This window comes from Hylobates moloch, unplaced genomic scaffold (genome assembly GCF_009828535.3).
Source record: "Hylobates moloch isolate HMO894 unplaced genomic scaffold, HMol_V3 SCAFFOLD_16, whole genome shotgun sequence".
NCBI classification, from domain to species: Eukaryota; Metazoa; Chordata; class Mammalia; order Primates; family Hylobatidae; genus Hylobates; species Hylobates moloch.
The window spans coordinates 81,208,002-81,226,630 of record NW_026652291.1 but is presented as its reverse complement, the minus strand read 5'-3'; the positions used below and the strand labels follow the sequence as shown (position 1 = coordinate 81,226,630).

General features: G+C 38.1%; 1 protein-coding gene across 4 annotated transcripts in view; it reads right to left on the bottom strand.

The window, feature by feature from the left end:
* Nucleotides 1–4,638: 4,638 nt before the first annotated feature.
* TOGARAM1 (TOG array regulator of axonemal microtubules 1) overlaps nucleotides 4,639–18,629 on the bottom strand; it is a 111,731-nt gene continuing 97,740 nt past the window's right edge. For 3 of the 4 annotated variants that reach the window (XM_032135160.2, XM_032135161.2, XM_058429503.1), the window contains 4 exons: nucleotides 15,115–15,304; nucleotides 10,415–10,634; nucleotides 7,283–7,369; nucleotides 4,639–5,778 (listed from right to left, as the gene is read on the bottom strand). In XM_032135160.2, the coding sequence (XP_031991051.1) occupies nucleotides 5,513–5,778; nucleotides 7,283–7,369; nucleotides 10,415–10,634; nucleotides 15,115–15,304 (763 nt within the window). In that variant the 3' untranslated portion in view covers nucleotides 4,639–5,512. The remainder of the gene's footprint in view (nucleotides 5,779–7,282; nucleotides 7,370–10,414; nucleotides 10,635–15,114; nucleotides 15,305–18,629) is intronic. The other variant, XM_032135163.2, reaches the window with a different exon arrangement.

Below are 18,629 nucleotides of genomic sequence, written 5' to 3'. Positions count from 1 at the left end.
GGTCTTATGTAATATGGCAGATATTGTAGGTCAGCTTAGTCATATCCATGCCCACTATCTTCTCTATTATTTTCCTGTACTGTTGAGACTGGGAAACGAAATACTCAAATTCCTAGCCTCCTTTGAACCTAAGGGTGGCCAATGAGATGTAGGTAGAAGTACATAGGAAGGGCCTTCTTTCCTAAATAAAAAAGCGAAGCCTCACTACAGAAACACCTGTGCTTGTTATCCCTTTTACTTTTTTTTTTCTGTCTGAAGCACAATTATGATATCTGGAGAGGAAGCTGCTGTCTTATAATCAGCTCTGATATCATCAAGCCATTGGCATAATGCTTAGCCACTGCTTTTACACTTCTTGTGGTATAAGACAAATAACATACCAATTGATTTAAGCTACTGTTAGTTCGGTTTGCTATTCAGTCAAAAGCATTCCAACTGATACAACAGCATTAGAAGCTATAATAAAACTTAGGAAAACTTTCTTATCAAATATCTCTTATGAAAATATGAAACAAAGGGCAACACAATTCCTTGAGGGAATCATAGAGATGAGTGCCTCAAAGTCTTGATCAAGTGTTCATCAGTGGATGAATGAATAAAGAAAATGCAGTATACAGACACTGGGAAACACTCATCTTAAAAAAGGAAATCCCGTCATTTGCAACAACATGAATAAACCTGGAGGACATTATGTTCAGTGAAATAAACCAGGCACAGAAAGACAAATAATACATGATCTCACTTATATGTGGAATCCAAGAAAGTTGAACTCCAAGAAGTAGAAAATAGGATGGTGCTTTGCAGGAGCTGGCAGGCTTGGGGTGGGGAAATGGAAAAGAGGATGGGTAAAGGGTCCAAAGTTTCATTTAGAAAGGAAGAATTATGGCCAGGCAAGGTGGATCATGCCTGTAATCTCAGCAGTTTTGGTAGGCTGAGATGGGAGGATCCCTTGAGCCCAAGAGTTCAAGTCCAACCTGAGCAACATAGCAAGATCCCATCTCTAAGACTATTTTTAAAAATAAAAAAAAAGAAGGCCAGGCGTGGTAGCTCACGCCTCTAATCTCAGCAATTTGGGAGGCTGAGTTGGGCAGATCACCTGAGGTCAGGAGTTTGAGACCAGACTGGCCAACATGGTGAAACCCCATCTCCACTAAAAATACGAAAAATTAGCCAGGTGTGGTGGCACGTGCTTGTAGTCCCAGCTACTTGGGAGGCTGAGGCAAGAGAATCGCTTGAACCCGGAGGCAGAGGTTGCAGTGAGCCAAGATTGCGCCATTGCACTCCAGCCTGGGTGACAGAGTGAGACTCCCTCTGAAAAAATAATTTAAAAATAAAATAAAGAAAAGAGGAATAAGTTCTGAAAACCTACAGTATAACAAGATGACTATAGTTTATAATAATGTATATTTGAAAATTGCTATGAGAGTGGATTTTAATGTGATCACCACAAAAAACAGTTAGGTCTGTAAGGTGATGGATATGTTAATTAACTTAATGATCTACAATGTATAAAAACATTAAGTTGTACCTCATAAATATACACAATAAAATAATTCCTTTTTGCTCATGCCAGTTGGGTCTTCCTTCTGTTGGGAATGTTATCTTTATATAGCATTTGAGGTTTACAAATGCTTTTTTTTTTCTTTTTTGAGATGGAGTCTCGCTTGTCACCCAGGCTGCAGTGCAGTGGCGTGGTCTTGGCTCACTGCAACCTCCACCTCCTGGGTTCAAGAGATTCTCCTGCCTCAGTCTCCCAAGTAGCTGGGATTACAGGTTTCCGCCACCATGCCTGGCTAATTTTTGTATTTTTAGTAGAGACGTGGTTTCACCATGTTGTCCAGGCTGGTCTCGAACTCCTGACCTCAGGTGATCCGCCTGCCTTGGCCTCCCAAAGCGCTGGGATTACAGGCGTGAGCCACTGTGCCCCGCCCTACAAATGCTTTCTTATACATAATCCCTTTTAAATTTTGGACTTCACAATAATCCCAGGATGTATGTAAGGTTTAGCAGGTAATTATAAAACTGGGTTCCCAAATTCATGCTTTCTGAATCAAAGTCTTATGCTCTTTATCTGAATAATACTTGCCTCCCTCGGTCATCTCCCTTTGAGTCACATCACTGTGTACCTCCCTCAGCACTTTTGTGATGTTCACTGCTCTCTTCTTTGCTATATATTTTTTCCTCTCCAAATTACTTTTCAGATTCTCTTCAGATTCTCTTCACTTATTGTAATTTAAATTTTACTATAAGCAATATGTCTTGTTCATATCTGAAAAAATAGAAATTACAGAAGAGTACATTGAAAAAAATTAAAATAACTTCACTGCCCACAGATTACCACCATTAAGATGTTGGTATATATATACTACTACTTCTGTTTTCTATGTGCACATACACTGATGGAGATACTGTACTTATTTTGTAGTCACATTTTTCCTTTAACATGTATTTGGCATCATTTTTAATGACTATATGATATGCATTCCAGTGGGTAAATACATCATTTAACATTTTTTGTTGTTGCATTGCTGGGTGATGTTAGACTTTTATAATTGTCATTGCTAGTAAATGACATTCCTTTATTCCAAGTAAATGTGTTTGTTTATTCGGGACTTCAGCTTTTCTTTAGTTATTTCAATCAGTGATCAGTCTCTGTTTCTTTGTTGACTTCTGGGTTGATAACGGTTCTTGATAAGAGTGCTGGACTTCTGAGTGCTCAATTATCAAGAAGTTACTAAAATACAGAAACTCTTTAGGCTTGAGACTCTTTTGTTACATTAATGGCTATTTTCTTTATAATAAAAGGTAGCTCACATATTATGTAAAATAGAGCTGCCACATTATTAATGATTATATTTACTGTACATTTTTCTCCCTAGACTGATGAGAATATTGTGCTTTTTTTAATGCAAAATTCAAACTATGGAATTAGGCTTATACATGAAGTAATGGTCTTCTTTATCCTTTAAAATGTAAAATCTACCTTCAATATATCTAACAATCTATTGATGCAAATTTAGCTAGCACAAGTGCAATGATACAAAGGCAGAAGTCATAATTAATAAAACTTAAAATCTGTAACTTGTATCAATGATGCATATCAAGTCGGGTTGAAGCAAAATGTAATAATGATTTCAGAGTTTACAAATGAGATCAAACGAGTCTAACACAGGCCTGTTTTTCTATGACCTGAGCTAAGAATTTTTTTTTTACATTTTTTAAGTGTAAAAAATAGGCCGGGCACATTGGCTCACGCCTGTAATCCCAGCACTTTGGAAGGCTGAGGGGGGCAGATCACCTGAGGTCAGGAGTTTGAGACCAGCCTGGACAACATGGCGAAACCTTGTCTCTGCTAAAAGTACAAAAATTAGCTGGGCATGATGACGGGCGCCTGTAATCCCAGCTACTCAGGAGGCTGAGGCAGAATTGCCTGAACCTCGGAGGGGGAGGTTAAAGTGAGCAGAGATCGTGCCATTGCAGTCCAGCCTGGGTGTCAAGAGCAAGACTCCATCTCAAAATAGATAAATAAATAAAATAAGGGCTTACAAATCCGAAAATATTTACTCTATGGCCCTATACATAAAGTACACCAAACTAGAGGACTGTAATAAAATACACTTAGAAGAAAATATAAGGTATTTTAAAAGTATATAATTGTTTGTTTTTTTTTTTTTTTTTTTTTTTTGAGACAGAGTCTCGCTCTGTCGCCCAGGCTAGAGTGCAGTGGCGCAATCTCGGCTCACTGCAAGCTCCGCCTCCCGGGTTCACGCCATTCTCCTGCCTCAGCCTCTCCGAGTAGCTGGGACTACAGGCGCCCACCACCGCGCCCGGCTAATTTTTTGTATTTTTAGTAGAGACGGGGTTTCACCGTGGTCTCGATCTCCTGACATCATGATCCGCCCGCCTCGGCCTCCCAAAGTGCTGGGATTACAGGCGCGAGCCACCACGCCTGGCTTTTTTTTTTTGAGTCGGAGTCTCACTCTGTCGCCCAGGTTGGAGTGCAATGGTGCGATCTCTGGCTCAATGCAACCTCTGCCTCCTGGGTTCAAGCAATTCTCCTGCCTCAGCCTCCCGAGTAGCTGGGATTACAGGCGCCCGCCACCACGCCTGGCTATTATTGTGTTTTTAGTAGAGCAGGGTTTCACCATATTGGCCAGGCTGGTCTCAAACTCCTGACTTCGTGATCTGCCCACCTCGGACTCCCAAAGTGCTGGGATTACAGGCTTGAGCCACCGCGCCTAGCCAGGATAAATTTTTTAAAATCACAATTTTAAAAACAGCCAAATACATTAGAAAACTGGTCAGTGACTCAGAAGTAAAATAGAATGAACATAGAATCATAGAATTTTAGAACAGGATAGGACCTTTAAAATCATCTAGTCTAGCTCTTACATTTTAGACATGAGGAAACTGAGGCCCAGACCTGGTGAGTGACTTGTCCGAGGTCAGACAGCTAATTTCCTACAAAGTTAGAATGATAACCCAGGTCTATTTGTAGGTCAATAGTGATAGGTCAATATCATAATAAGTAGATCAAGTGAAAGTGATAGGTCGATACTACTATATATATATATATATTTTTTTTTTTCCATTTTAACGTGTATGGAAGTTGGAAAAATAGAACACCTCTCACACATCTAAAGAAATAAATCCTTTTATTTTATAACATTCCTTTTCTTTTTAAAGATGCATACAGTACTTGTAAGCCCATGAATTCTGAAAAAAGCTATAGAAGACCTGGCACTATTTCTGAGAATTACACAACTGGGCAGCAAAATAACACCTATATAAAGGTCAAAACATAAAGAAATAAAATTTAGTGTTTGCACACAAAAATAGGGGGGTTACATTCAACACGTTTTTTAAACGTGCATTTAAAATGTTTAATGTTTTCTAAAACTTTGGTTGTCATGCTTTATTATAACTTGTTAAATTTCACAATTATGTAGATAATTAAACCCAAAAGGTAAGCAAATACATGACATTAACACAGCAGCAAAAGCAAGCTAATACTGCACAATCATATTAGCGGACTGATTCAGAAATACATGTTTTTCACAAATAATACACAAACTTAGTTTCTGATAACATAGTTCAATGACTTCCACGTTATAAAATAAGGCTGAGAAATGAGACATACCAAACATGATTACATAATAAAAAGTATATTTTTAATTACAATTCTAATTGTACATATAGGGCAACAAATTGTAGTTTCTATAGAATAGTGCAAATGAGCAGGACTTTTCTCAAAAATATTAAAATTGAATTCATCCCATGTGACTCAGATTTCATGAATTATTCATGAATGATATATTTTAGGTTTTTATGTGATGGATATAAGTGGTAAGGTTGATATAGAACAGATGTGTACTCATAGGCTGCAAATAAAAATAGCCATTGATTTAATTTGCTGGATGTGAAGTGCAGGCACTGATAACGTAACTTTTAGAAAGTTCCATTTGTCATCATGTAAACACTTTTGTTCATCATACAGTATTTTATCAAAGATTCATAATTCATTTAAAATTGTCATATCGAGTAATTCCTCCAAACTCTTTTTGATATGTGGTGGCTGAGATGCAGCCTGATTTAACAGATTCTGACCCATCTGTGCAAAGAGTGCTTTTGATAATTTAGCTGTGGCTGTTCGTATATTTCCTCCAGCTCCAGGCAGAGAGCCACTATTTGTCATATTTCCTAAGAGATGCCATAAAACAACCAACACTTTCTGCTCTGTGGCATGCGGCTTCCTTTGATAAAGTTCCATAACAATATCTGAAATATAAAAATATAAAAAACAGTGAGGGTTTTTTCTTAATAAATAAGCCCAAGCTCTTCTAAATAAAAAGCAGCTAAAATATACTAAGCTTATTCCTTATGTAATTTGTCCTAAAAAGTTAGGCTTCTTAAAAGAAGTAATGTAAGAAACATTTCTCTCAAAGATTGGGATCTTCAAGTATGGTATTAGAATCCCATATAGAACAATTAGTTCATGCAAAAGTGGTAAGGAGAGAAAATGAACCCAAATTCATCTCGATGTTTTCCAAATGTAGTGAAACAAAAATGTACACAGTTTTAACCCATGGACTTTTATCAAACATGATTTTGAAATAGCAGTTTTCTATAAGAACCAAAATTTGATTTTAATGTCTTTTTATTTTTTCCGTATTATTTCTACTAATGTAACCAAGTGCCCTATTTTTAAGGGCTTTTTTTCTTCTCCTTTTGTGGCCCTTTGTATTCACGTTTTAGTAATGAAATAATAAATTTTGCTTTCCTTCTTTCTACTAGATACTCCTTTGCATTGCTAGCCTATCTAATTATGTTTGCTTAGAAGTTCCAGAGACTGGGCTGGGTGCAGTGGCTCACGCCTGAAATTCTAGCACTTTGAGAGGCCGAGGTGGGTGGATCACTTGAGGTCAGAAGTTCAAGACCAGCCTGGCCAACGTGGTGAAGCCCCATCTCTACTAAAAATAAAAAAACTAGCCAGGCGTGGTGGCAGGCACCTGTAGTCCCAGCTACTCAGGAGGCTGAGGCAGGAGAATCACTTGAACCCAGGAGGCGGAGGTTGCAGTTAGCCAATATTGTGCCACTGCACTCCAGCCTAGGCAACAGAGCAAGACTGTCTCAAACATTAAAAAAAAAAAAAAAAAAAAAAGTTCCAGAGACTCCGTCTTGAGACAATTCAGGTATCTGTGGAATTCTCTCTAACCAGGAGATTACTTCAAGGCTGTGGTGCTAATTTACAACCCAGTCCGGCCTGAGATAGCACTGGCCCATTCACCATACGGGGCAATAACTCAAGATAAGTCATAGGAACAAATCATGTAGAACTGTACTACCTGACCCACTGCATGCCCTCTCTGCAAACCTACTCCTTCTTAAACCCTAGCATTTTGCCTGAGAATTTTGAAGCAGTTTTGTTAAGGCAGGAGCCTGAACCACCTGCCAACTGCTAACTTTGGAAAATAAAGTCACTTTCCTTCCACTGCACCTCATCCTTGTTATACAATTTTCCAAGTGGTGACTGGCTGAACCTGCATTTGGCTACACTAATAGGAAGAGTGAACATGTACTGGAAAAAAAAGGATAAAATTCTTTTGACAAAAATGTATGGGGTAAAAGTCTTAAAAGGTTCTCTTGTGGATAATTACACAATTTGTTTCCACTTTGTGGGTAGTTATATTAAGTTGGTAGCTATCCTAAAATTAAATTGAAATAGTTTATCAGTTTATCCTTAGTTAATAAAATATTTCTTTAGAAATTACAAAGTATTTACCAGCAAGCTTTTCCGTCATATCCTGTTTTGCTTTTCCATTTAAAAACTGAGCTTTTGTGCAAAATGGCTGTAGAAGTAAGTAATTGTCTAAACAAAAAGAACACAGAGACATATGTTTAAAGAGTAATGAGCTCTTAGTTACTTTCCATTACGTAGCATTGAAAAGAAAAAAAAATCACTTCTAGGATGCAAATGTATAACACTTTAAAAATCTACATAATCACTATTTAAAGTTTTCTATAAAACCTTGCATGGTGGCTAGCACCTGGAATTCCAGCTACTTGGGAGGCTGAGGTAAGAGGATCACTTGAGCCCAGGAGTCTGGGGCTGCAGTGAGCTATGATTGTGCCACTGCACCCCAACCTAGGTGAGAGTGACACTCTGTCTCTAAAAACCAACAAACCAAACAAAATCTTAACAAAGTAATATTCTTGAAGCAAATGAGAACTAAAAATACCTCACACAGTTTTAAAGGAGCTATCATGTGGTATTTAAAAAGAAAACAATAAAAACTGCCTGAATCTCCTAGGCATCTTATTTCAAATGATAACATCGTTTTATCAAAAAACAGAAAAAGCAGCCAGGTGTGGTGGCTCATGCCTGTAATCCCAGCACTTCGGGAGGCCGAGGTGGGCAGATCATGAGGTCAGGAGTATGAGACCATCCTGGCCAACACAGTGAAATCCTGTCTCTACTAAAAATACAAAAATTAGCTGGGCATGGTGGTGCGTGCCTGTAATCCCAGCTACTTGGGAGGCTGAGGCAGGAGAATCGCTTGAACCAGGGAGTCGAGATCACGCCATTGCACTCCAGCCTGGGCGACAGAGTGAGCCTCCGTCTCAAAACAACAACAACAACAACAACAAACAGAAAAAGGGAAGCAGTTTTTACATTTACTGAATTTTTTTCTTAAGTTTTAATTTTGAAATAATAATAGAAACACAGAAATTTACAAAGATTATATAGAGGTCCTGTGTACCTTCCATGCAAAGGTTTCATCTTAAATAACTTACAATTGACCCTTGGACAACACAGGGGTTAGGGGAGCCAACCTCTGTACAATTGTAAATCCGTGTTTAACTTTTCACATTCCCCAAACTTAACTACTAATAACTTACTGTTGATCAGAAACCTTACCAATAACATAAACTGTCAATGAACACATATTTTGGATGTTATATGTATTATATACTGTATTCTTACAAAAAAGTAAGCTAGAGAAAATATTAGGAGAGAAGAAAAATACATTTATAGTATTGTATTTGTCAATAATGCAAATTTAATGTCATCTGTATACAAGATTAGTCATCTGTCTGAAATGGTGGGCAACCACAGCTGCAGTCCTCAAGCTACTCAGATATCAAGCAATTCAAATTTATCATGTCATGACTTTCCCCTGCTTATTGGGAGCACTTCCAGCATCACTAGTGGCACTTCATATAGGTCTGATGGTGTCACTCAAGGTTTATGGTATTATAGTAAACCTGATGAAAAATACTTAAGAACCATCAATTTGCATATATTGAACCATCCATGCATCCCTGGGATAAATTCCACGTGGACATGATGAATAATCTTTTTTTTCTTTTTTTTGAGATGGAGTCTCACTCTGTCGCCCAGGCTGAAGTGCAGTGGCGCGATCTCGGCTCACTGCAAGCTCCACCTCCCAGGTTCACACCATTCTCCTGCTTCAGCCTCCCAAGTAGCTGGGACTACACGCACCCGCCACCATGCCCGGCTAATTTTTTGTATTTTTAGTAGAAATGGGGTTTCACCGTGTTAGCCAGGATGGTCTCGATCTCCTGACCTTGGGATCTGCCCGCCTTGACCTCCCAAAGTGCTGCGATTACAGGTGTGAGCCACCGTGCCTGGCCAAATAATCTTTTTATACAAATTTGTTTCATGTTCCTAATATTTTCTTCTTTTTTATTTAGTATTCCATGGTATATTCAGATTTTAAAGAAACTGCCAAACCTAGAGTGGCTGTACCATTTTATTTACATTCTCACCAGCTGTGTATGAGATGTAGTTTCTCTGTAATCTTGTCAGCATTTTGTATTGTCACTATTTTTTATTTTGGATGTTCTAATACTTGTGTGGTGACAATGGCCTTAACTTGCATATGCATTTCCCGGATGGCTAGTGATGCTGAACATCTTTTCACTTGCTTATTTGGCCAGTCACACATCCTCCCTTATTTGCCATCCGTATAGCCTCATGGTTTCAATATTTCTTCAGGTCTTTTCTCTATTTTTTTGAGGTTTTTTTTTTTTTTATGTTGAGCTTTGAGATTTCTTTACATACTCTAGATATGAGTTCTTTGTGAAATATGTGGTTTGAAAATATTTTTCCCAGTCTGTAGCTTGTCTCTATATCTATTTAAAAAATTTTTTTAAATATTTTTTTGATACAGAGTCTCACTCTGTTGCCCAGGCTGCAGTGCAGTGGTACAATCTTGGCTCACTGCAACCTCCACCTCCTGGGTTCAAGCGATTCTCCTGCCTCAGCTTCCAGAGTAGCTGGGATTACAGGCGCGCACCACCACACCCAGCTAATTTTTGTATTTTCAGTAGAGACGGGCTTTCACTATATTAGCCAGGATGGTCTTGAACTCCCAACCTCAGGTGATCTGCCCACCTTGGCCTCCCAAAGGGCTGAGATTATAGGATCATGCTTTTAGTGCCATATGTACAACTTTTCACCAAGTCCTAAGATTTTCTCATGTTATCTTCTAAAAGTGTTACATTTAAGTTGTACATTTAACTCTACGATCCATTTTGAGTTAGTTTATTATTATTTTCTTATTTTCATATTTTTTTCTTTATTTTATTTCTGGATCATCTCATGCCGAAGCATTGGGACTACAATACTTAGTTTTGATAGCAGATGTGAGGTTGAGGCAGAAAAATAAATAAAAGTCAAAGATAAGGGAAAATAAAGTCAATTTAATGGAACAGAATTTAATCACTAAAAATAATTTTAAAACCACTGAGAAAATGAAAGTTTTATGATAATATTAAGTATAAAAAACTGAATAACTAGGATTTCAGCATTACAAAAAAAGTATGGATGGAATGAGAAAACATGAAAAGAAAGTTAAAATAATTTGAGTACCGAAGTAAGATTTCTTACCTACATGCTGACTCAGTGCCTGAACAACATTCGTAGCAGCCGCGTAGATGCCTGGATTCTTGGAATTCAGATTGTTATCCACTATTGCTGGAATTAGCATGTTGATTATAGGAGATAAGTGGTCTCTAAGTAGAGGAATCATTTTGTGCATTGTTTCCAGAGCCACCAGATTTACTTTACTATTAGAATCATGAAGTCGAGATTTAAAAGCATCAAAAATCTGAAAATAAATTGGTAAATTATTTAAAGTAAAATAATGTTTATAGCTATTGTATTTATAATTCTCTTGGCATGTCATAATATTTCTCCTACTTTACACAGTTTAAATATATACACAACATCCTATTTTGCCTGAACTTGGATAACAGGAACTTTATAAAAATTTGGGTGCTAAATCAAAGTGTCAAATCTTCTTGTAACAAAAAGAGAAGGCCTCAAAAATCACCCCAAAAGACATCATAATAAAGGCTGAAAAATGTGACTCGGTAGGCAGATGACTGACTGACTGTAAATATCATAAACATCTTGTTTTCTGGAAGGTGGAGGTTAGCTTAGCTAACTCTAAGAACTTAGAAAAGTTTCTGTTTTTATCTCTTTTCACACTAGAAGTAGACTTGTAAGTTTTACTGTGGAGATTTAACCTAGTTTCAGTTTACGTTTATTATGAAAATTTTAGATGCAATTTTAGAGTTAAATTTGTATTATTATCTCTCTTTTTTTTTTTGCCTTAAGTGGGATTTATTCCTCGAATGCATTGATGGGTCAACATTAAAAAAAATCAATCAATATAATACACCACATTAACAGCATGAAGAGGAAAACCACATGACCATCTCAAGTTACACAGAAAGAGCATTATACAAAATTCAACACCCTTTTGTGGTTTTCTTTTATAGAGATTTTTATTATTATTATTATACGTTAAGTTTTAGGGTACATGTGCACAATATGCAGGTTTGTTACATATGTATCCATGTGCCATGTTGGTGTGCTGCACCCATTAACTCATCATTTAGCATTAGGTATATCTCCTAATGCTGTCCCTCCCCCCTCCCCCCACCCCACAACAGTCCCCGGAGTATGATGTTCCCCTTCCTGTGTCCATGTGTACTCATTGTTCAATTCCCACCTATGAGTGAGAACATGCGGTGTTTGGTTTTTTGTCCTTGAGATAGTTTACTGAGAATGATGGTTTCCAGTTTCATCCATGTCCCTACAAAGGACATGAACTCATCATTTTTTATGGCTGCATAGTATTCCATGGTGTATATGTGCCACATTTTCCTAATCCAGTCTATCGTTGTTAGACATTTGGGTTGGTTCCAAGTCTTTGCTATTGTGAATAGTGCTGCAATAAACATACGTGTACATGTGTCTTTATAGCAGCATGATTTATAGTCCTTTGGGTATATACCTAGTAATGGGCTGGCTGAGTCTAATGGTATTTCTAGTTCGAGATCCCTGAGGAATCGCCACACTGACTTCCACAATGGTTGAACTAGTTTACAGTCCCACCAACAGTGTAAAAGTGTTCCTATTTCTCCACATCCTATCCAGCACCTGCTGTTTCCTGACTTTTTAATGATGGCCATTCTAACTGGTGTGAGATGGTATCTCATTGTGGTTTTGATTTGCATTTCTCTGATGGCCAGTGATGATGAGCACTTTTTCATGTGTTTTTTGGCTGCATAAATGTCTTCTTTTGAGAAGTGTCTGTTCATGTCCTTTGCCCACTTTTTGATGGGGTTGTTTTTTTCTTGTAAATTTGTTTGAGTTCATTGTTGATTCTGGATATTAGCCCTTTGTCAGATGAGTAGGTTGCGAAAATTTTCTCCCATTTTGTAGGGTGCCTGTTCACTCTGATGGTAGTTTCTTTTGCTGTGCAGAAGCTCTTTAGTTTAATTAGATCCCATTTGTCAATTTTGGCTTTTGTTGCCATTGCTTTTGGTGTTTTAGACATGAAGTCCTTGCCCATGCCTATGTCCTGAATGGTATTGCCTAGGTTTTCTTCTAGGGTTTTTATGGTTTTAGGTCTAACATGTAAGTCTTTAATCCATCTTGAATTAATTTTTGGATAAGGTGTAAGGAAGGGATCCAGTTTCAGCTTTCTATATATGGCTAGCCAGTTTTCCCAGCACCATTTATTAAATAGGGAATGCTTTTCCCATTGCTTGTTTTTGTCAGGTTTGTCAAAGATCAGATAGTTGTAGATATGCAGCATCATTTCTGAGGGCTCTGTTCTGATCCATTGATCTACGTCTCTGTTGTGGTACCAGTACCATGCTGTTTTGGTTACTGTAGCCTTGTAGTATAGTTTGAAGTCAGGTAGGGTGATGCCTCCGGCTTTGTTCTTTTGGCTTAGGATTGACTTGGTGATGCAGGCTCTTTTTTGGTTCCATATGAACTTTAAATTAGTTTTTTCCAATTCTGTGAAGAAAGTCATTGGTAGCTTGATGGGGATGGCATTGAATCTATAAATTACCTTGGGCAGTATGGCCATTTTCACAATACTGATTCTTTCAACCCATGAGCATGGAATGTTCTTCCATTTGTTTGTATCCTCTTTTATTTCATTGAGCAGTGGTTTGTAGTTCTCCTTGAAGAGGTCCTTCACATCCCTTGAAAGTTGGATTCCTAGGTATTTTATTCTCTTTGAAGCAATTGTGAATGGGAGTTCACTCATGATTTGGCTCTCTGTTTGTCTGTGATTAGTGTACAAGAATGCTTGTGATTTTTGTCATTGATTTTGTATCCTGAGACTTTGCTGAAGTTGCTTATCAGCTTAAGGAGATTTTGGGCTGAGACAATGGGGTTTTCTAGATATACAATCATATCATCTGCAAACAGGGACAATTTGACTTACTCTTTTCCTAATTGAATACCCTTTATTTCCTTCTCCTGCCTGATTGTCCTGGCCAGAACTTCCAGCACTATGTTGAATAGGAGTGGTGAGAGAGGGCATCCCTGTCTTGTGCCAGTTTTCAGAGGGAATGCTTCCAGTTTTTGCCCATTCAGTATGATATTGGCTGTGGGTTTGTCATAGATAGCTCTTATGATTTTGAGATACGTCCCATCAATACCTAATTTATTGAGAGTTTTCAGCATGAAGCGTTGTTGAATTTTGTCAAAGGCCTTTTCTGCATCTATTGAGATAATCATGTGGTTTTTGTCTTTGGTTCTGTTTATATGCTGGATTACGTTTATTGATTTGCATATGTTGAACCAGGCTTGCATCCCAGGGATGAAGCCCACTTGATCATGGTGGATAAGCTTTTTGATGTGCTGTTGGATTCGGTTTGCCAGTATTTTATTGAGGATTTTTGCATCAATGTTCATCAAGGATATTGGTCTGAAATTCTCTTTTTTGGTTGTGTCTCTGCCGGGCTTTGCTATCAGGATGAGGCTGGCCTCATAAAATGTGTTAGGGAGGATTCCCTCTTTTTCTATTGATTGGAATAGTTTTAGAAGGAATGGTACCAGTTCCTCCTTGTACCTCTGGTAGAACTCGGCTGTGAATCCATCAGGTCCTGGACTGTATTATTATCTCCTAACCTGAAAACTTTTAACAATAATTCCTTGCTCTTCAGAATCCTTAACTTTCATAAACTCAAGATATAATAAAGTGAATGCTAAATAATCCTTTAATCATGTCAGGTGAGTGAAGAGCTACTCTATGAGCTGAGACTATTCACTAATAATTTCCAATACTTATTATTTTTCATGTTAAGAATAATCTTCCCAAGAGAGATTTATTTTTATGCAACAGATATCAGAAAATAGAACTTTCTGGCTCCCATGACATGGTAATATGGTTCTTTTCTTCTGAAAACTGAGACAATACCATGAGAAGTAAAGAGTACTTATGGTATGTTTGCCAAGTATAATGCACATTACACAAATTTAAAATGAAATTTAATTAATAAATTACTAATAGAATTAACTGAACTAAATTCTGATAAAGCAAAGATAATCTATGCTCTGATATGATGATTATTTCTTAATATTTCCCTTTCTTTTGCTTATTGTCTTCCTAAAGATAGGTACGTAGAAGTCAGTATATAGAGATTTCTAACCCACATATGGAAAATTTTAATATCTGTTCTAAAGCAATATCAAGTCTCTTATCTGTCTTTGCTTTTTAAAAATTTGTATTGATTAATGCAACACATATTTACTAGATTCCAGGTTCTGAGAGCTCTGAGAATGTAGCAGTTTCAAGGAGCTTATCATCTTGTGGCAGGATTCAGACTAATAAATAGCTATCTTCTTACTTTGTTTCAGTGACTTTGAGTTGTTCTAGTATGCTTTTAACCTAGCAAAACCTAGACAATCCATTCTTTTCACTAAGCTTATTTTAACACTTTAGAATTATATATATATATGATATATATAATTTATTAGTTACATTCTATTTTAAATTTGTGTAATTTGTATATATATATATAGAGAGAGGGTATATAAAACACTAAGATTTAAGGCAATGCTTTAAACTGATAAACTTCATTTGACATAGATTTCAAATGAAAATAAATTTTTATTTTCTTTTTTGTAGAGACAGGGTCTTGCTATGTTGCCCAGGCTGGGCTTGAACTTTGAACTCCTAGCCTCAAGAGATCCTTCTACCTTGGCTTCCCAAAGTGCTTGGATCACAGGCGTGGGCCACCATACCCACCTTAAAATTAATTTTGACAAGTCCTTACCTTCACAATGTTTCCAACAACAAGGTCTTGATTATTTTCAGTATCTGATAAAAGCTGCTTAATCCCATTAATACGATCACGAAAGTCTTTTGCATTTAATAAACCAGTTATGAGTTTAAGGTACTCAGCACTTTCTAAGGAATTACGAGGGACTGATTTTCTGGTGACTTCACGAACTTCAGTTACAGCTCTAAAGGGAAAGAAAGGTGAATGTAATTTCATTTGTACTTTCCTATAAAAACTATTATACAAACATAATTTAAAAATCTCATTATGCATTCATTTTCCAAAATGCATAAAATACAGAAAACTGTGGCTAACCCATAGCCACGGTATCTGTCTTTGGGGTCCCCGGGATCTCCCCTGGATTTGGATATTTGCTAGGAAGACTCGTAAGAGTTAGCCTATAGTTTTACTCATGGCTAAAATGTATTACAGCAGAAGGATACCAAACAAAATCAGCCGAGGGAACAGGTGCACAAGTCAAAGACCAGAGGAACCCAGATCTAAGCTTTTAAGAGTCCCTTCCCAGTACAGTCACACAGAACACAATTCCTTCAGCAATGAGTTACGACAACATATGTGAAATGTTGTCTATCAAATAAGCTTATTAGAGGCCTCAGGTCCAGAGTTTTCACTGGGAGCTGTTAATGTAGGGACTGTCTGCCTAGGACATACCAAAATTCCAGATTCCCAGTACGAAACCAGGCCTCCAGCATAAACCATATTGTTTGCCCAAACAATTTAGGCACAGTAAACTATCTTATCAGTTAGGGCATAGTGGGAATCCTCTTGAAATCCTAGTTTCCCATGTCAGCGAAGAGCTAACCTTGCAAGCAGCCTTTTTTAGGGATAGCAGTCTTGAGACTGCAATGTTAACTTTTTTCTGAACAGCTTCCTTGCCCGTTGAGATCTAGATAAATTACCTTGAACGTCTTTCAAAAAACCCATCCTCCATAGAAGATTAAGTGAACCACTCTTATGAGGAATAGTTGAAACCTTTCCAAAACCTAAGTTCCCAGATGTCAACCAATGGCCAATCTCTCTAAGAAGGCCTTTCTAAGAATAGCAGTCGTGGGCCCTGTTATGTTAACTCTTTCCTGCAAAGTATCCGTGAGAACACGCATGGGACAATGAGAAACTAGGGACCAGCAGGAATTACTATGGCAATGACAGTATTCATAGCATAATATTTTTCATGGCTATAAAGGGGTAACTCAATGTGGTAGATCCAGCTTGTCCATCCCATGGTCTGCAGGTCGCATGTGGCCCAGGACACCTTTGAATGCAGCCTAACACAAATTCACAAATTTTCTTAAAACATTATGAGATTTTTGTGTATATGTGAATGGTTTTTCTTTTGTGTTTTTTTGTTTTGTTTTGTTTTTTAGCTCATCAGCTATCATTAGTGCTGGTGTATTTTATGTGTGGCCACGACAATTCTTCTTCTTCCAATGTGGTAAGGGAAGCAAAAGATTGGACACCCCTGTTAAGATGATCATCCTTTTGAAACTAAAGAGTCATGCAAAGTGACAGGTAGGTTCGTTGGTCAATCTGTCTGTCTATCTATTTTAGATGCAGAGTCTCACTCTATCTTTCTATCTATCTATTTTATTTTTTTAATTTTTAATTTATTTTTGAGAAAGAGTCTCACTTTGTCACCCAGGCTGGAGTGCAGTGGCACGATCTTGGCAACTGCAAGTAAGCTCAATGTAAGTATACTGTAAGGTTCTTACATTATACTTAAAGTGGTCTAATACTATTTGAAAGTATACTGTGAGACAGTAAAGATGCACATTATAATATTATAAAGTCTAGATCAACCACTTTAAAAAAGGAACAAAAAGATACAGCTAATGAAGGAAATACATGAAATACCAAAATGCACGCACACACACTCACACCCCCTACCTCTCAATCAATCTTATACCAAGCACAAAAAGAAGAAAAAGAAACAGAAAATTTAAGACAAATAGAAAAACACTATCAAAATGAGAGGCTTAAACTCAACCATGTGAATAACTACTTTAAAACTAAATGGTCAAATACCTTGATTAAAAAGCAGAGACTGGGGCCGGGAGCAGTGGCTCATGCCTATAATCCCAGCACTTTGGGAGGCTGAGGCGGGCAGATCACGAGGTCAGGATATTGAGACCATCCTGGCTAACACGGTGAAACCCTGTCTCTACTAAAAATACAAAAAATTAGCTGGGCGTGGTGGCGGGCGCCTGTAGTCCCAGCTACTTCGGAGGCTCAGGCAGGAGAATGGCATGAACCCGGGAGGCGGAGCTTGGAGTGAGCCGAGATCGCGCCACTGCACTCCAGCATGGGCAACAGAGCAAGACTCCGTCTCAAAAAAAAAAAAAAAAAACCAAACAAACAAACAAACAAAAAGCAGAGACTGTTACATTGGTAATAAGACAAGACTCCAACCTGGGCAACAAATTGAGACCTCATCTGAACAAAAAATACAGAAAACTAGCTGAGTGGCAGGGTAGGGGTGGCATGGGCTTGTAGTCCCAGGTACTCGGGAGGCTAAGGTGGGAGGACACTTGAGCCCTGGGAGGTCGAGGCTGTAGTGAGCCATGATCACGTCACTGCACTCCAGCCTGGATGACAGAGCAAGACCCTGCCTCAAAAAAGACAAGACCGAGTCACGTACTGCCTAGAAAAACGCTCTTTAAAAAGACATAAGCTGGGCATGGTGCCTTACACCTATAATCCCAGCGCTTTGGAAGACTGAGGCTGGAGGATTACTTGAGCCCAGGAGTCGACACCAGCCTGGGCAACATAGCAAGACCCCATCTCTTTTTATTAAAAATTAATAAAATATATATTTTTTAATTAAGAAGACATACCAGGAAATACAACCAAAAACCACAATGCATTAAAGAAAAATTATTTTCACACTTGTTAAAATTGTAAGAAAGACTTTATTCAAGAGGGACCATGACTACTACAATAAGAGAGAACAACTGTTCTCAACTCTGACTACAGGAAAGACAGATAGGGATTTATGGCCCACAACCAGAGTTGGGGGTGGGGGTCAGTGGATAGAAAATTACTAAGAGGAGACATTAAAAAATAGGAAGTTTCTTGCAAAACTGGCCTAATAAGATGCATGCTAAAGGAAGGCCAAAGACTTATACATCAAAGGTGGGGGGGTGAGGAACTTGATCAGATATCAAGGGTGATAACATATCAAAGGAAGGAGAGATGAGCTATCAGGATACCTCGCTAAGACTGGGTTAGGCAGGCCAAGGACAGAGCCCAGGGTCAAGGCCGAATTGAAAATAGGGCTCAGAGGAGCATGTCTACAGTTTGGTCAAGAAGAATCTTTGTCGAGCCAGGAGCCAGTGGCTCACACCTGTAATCCCAGCACTTTGGGAGGCCAAGGTGGGCGGATCACAAGGTCAAGAGATGGAGACCATCCTGGCCAACATCGTGAAACCCTGTCTCTACTAAAAATACAAAAATTAGCTGGGCGTGGTGGCACATGCCTATAGTCCCAGCTA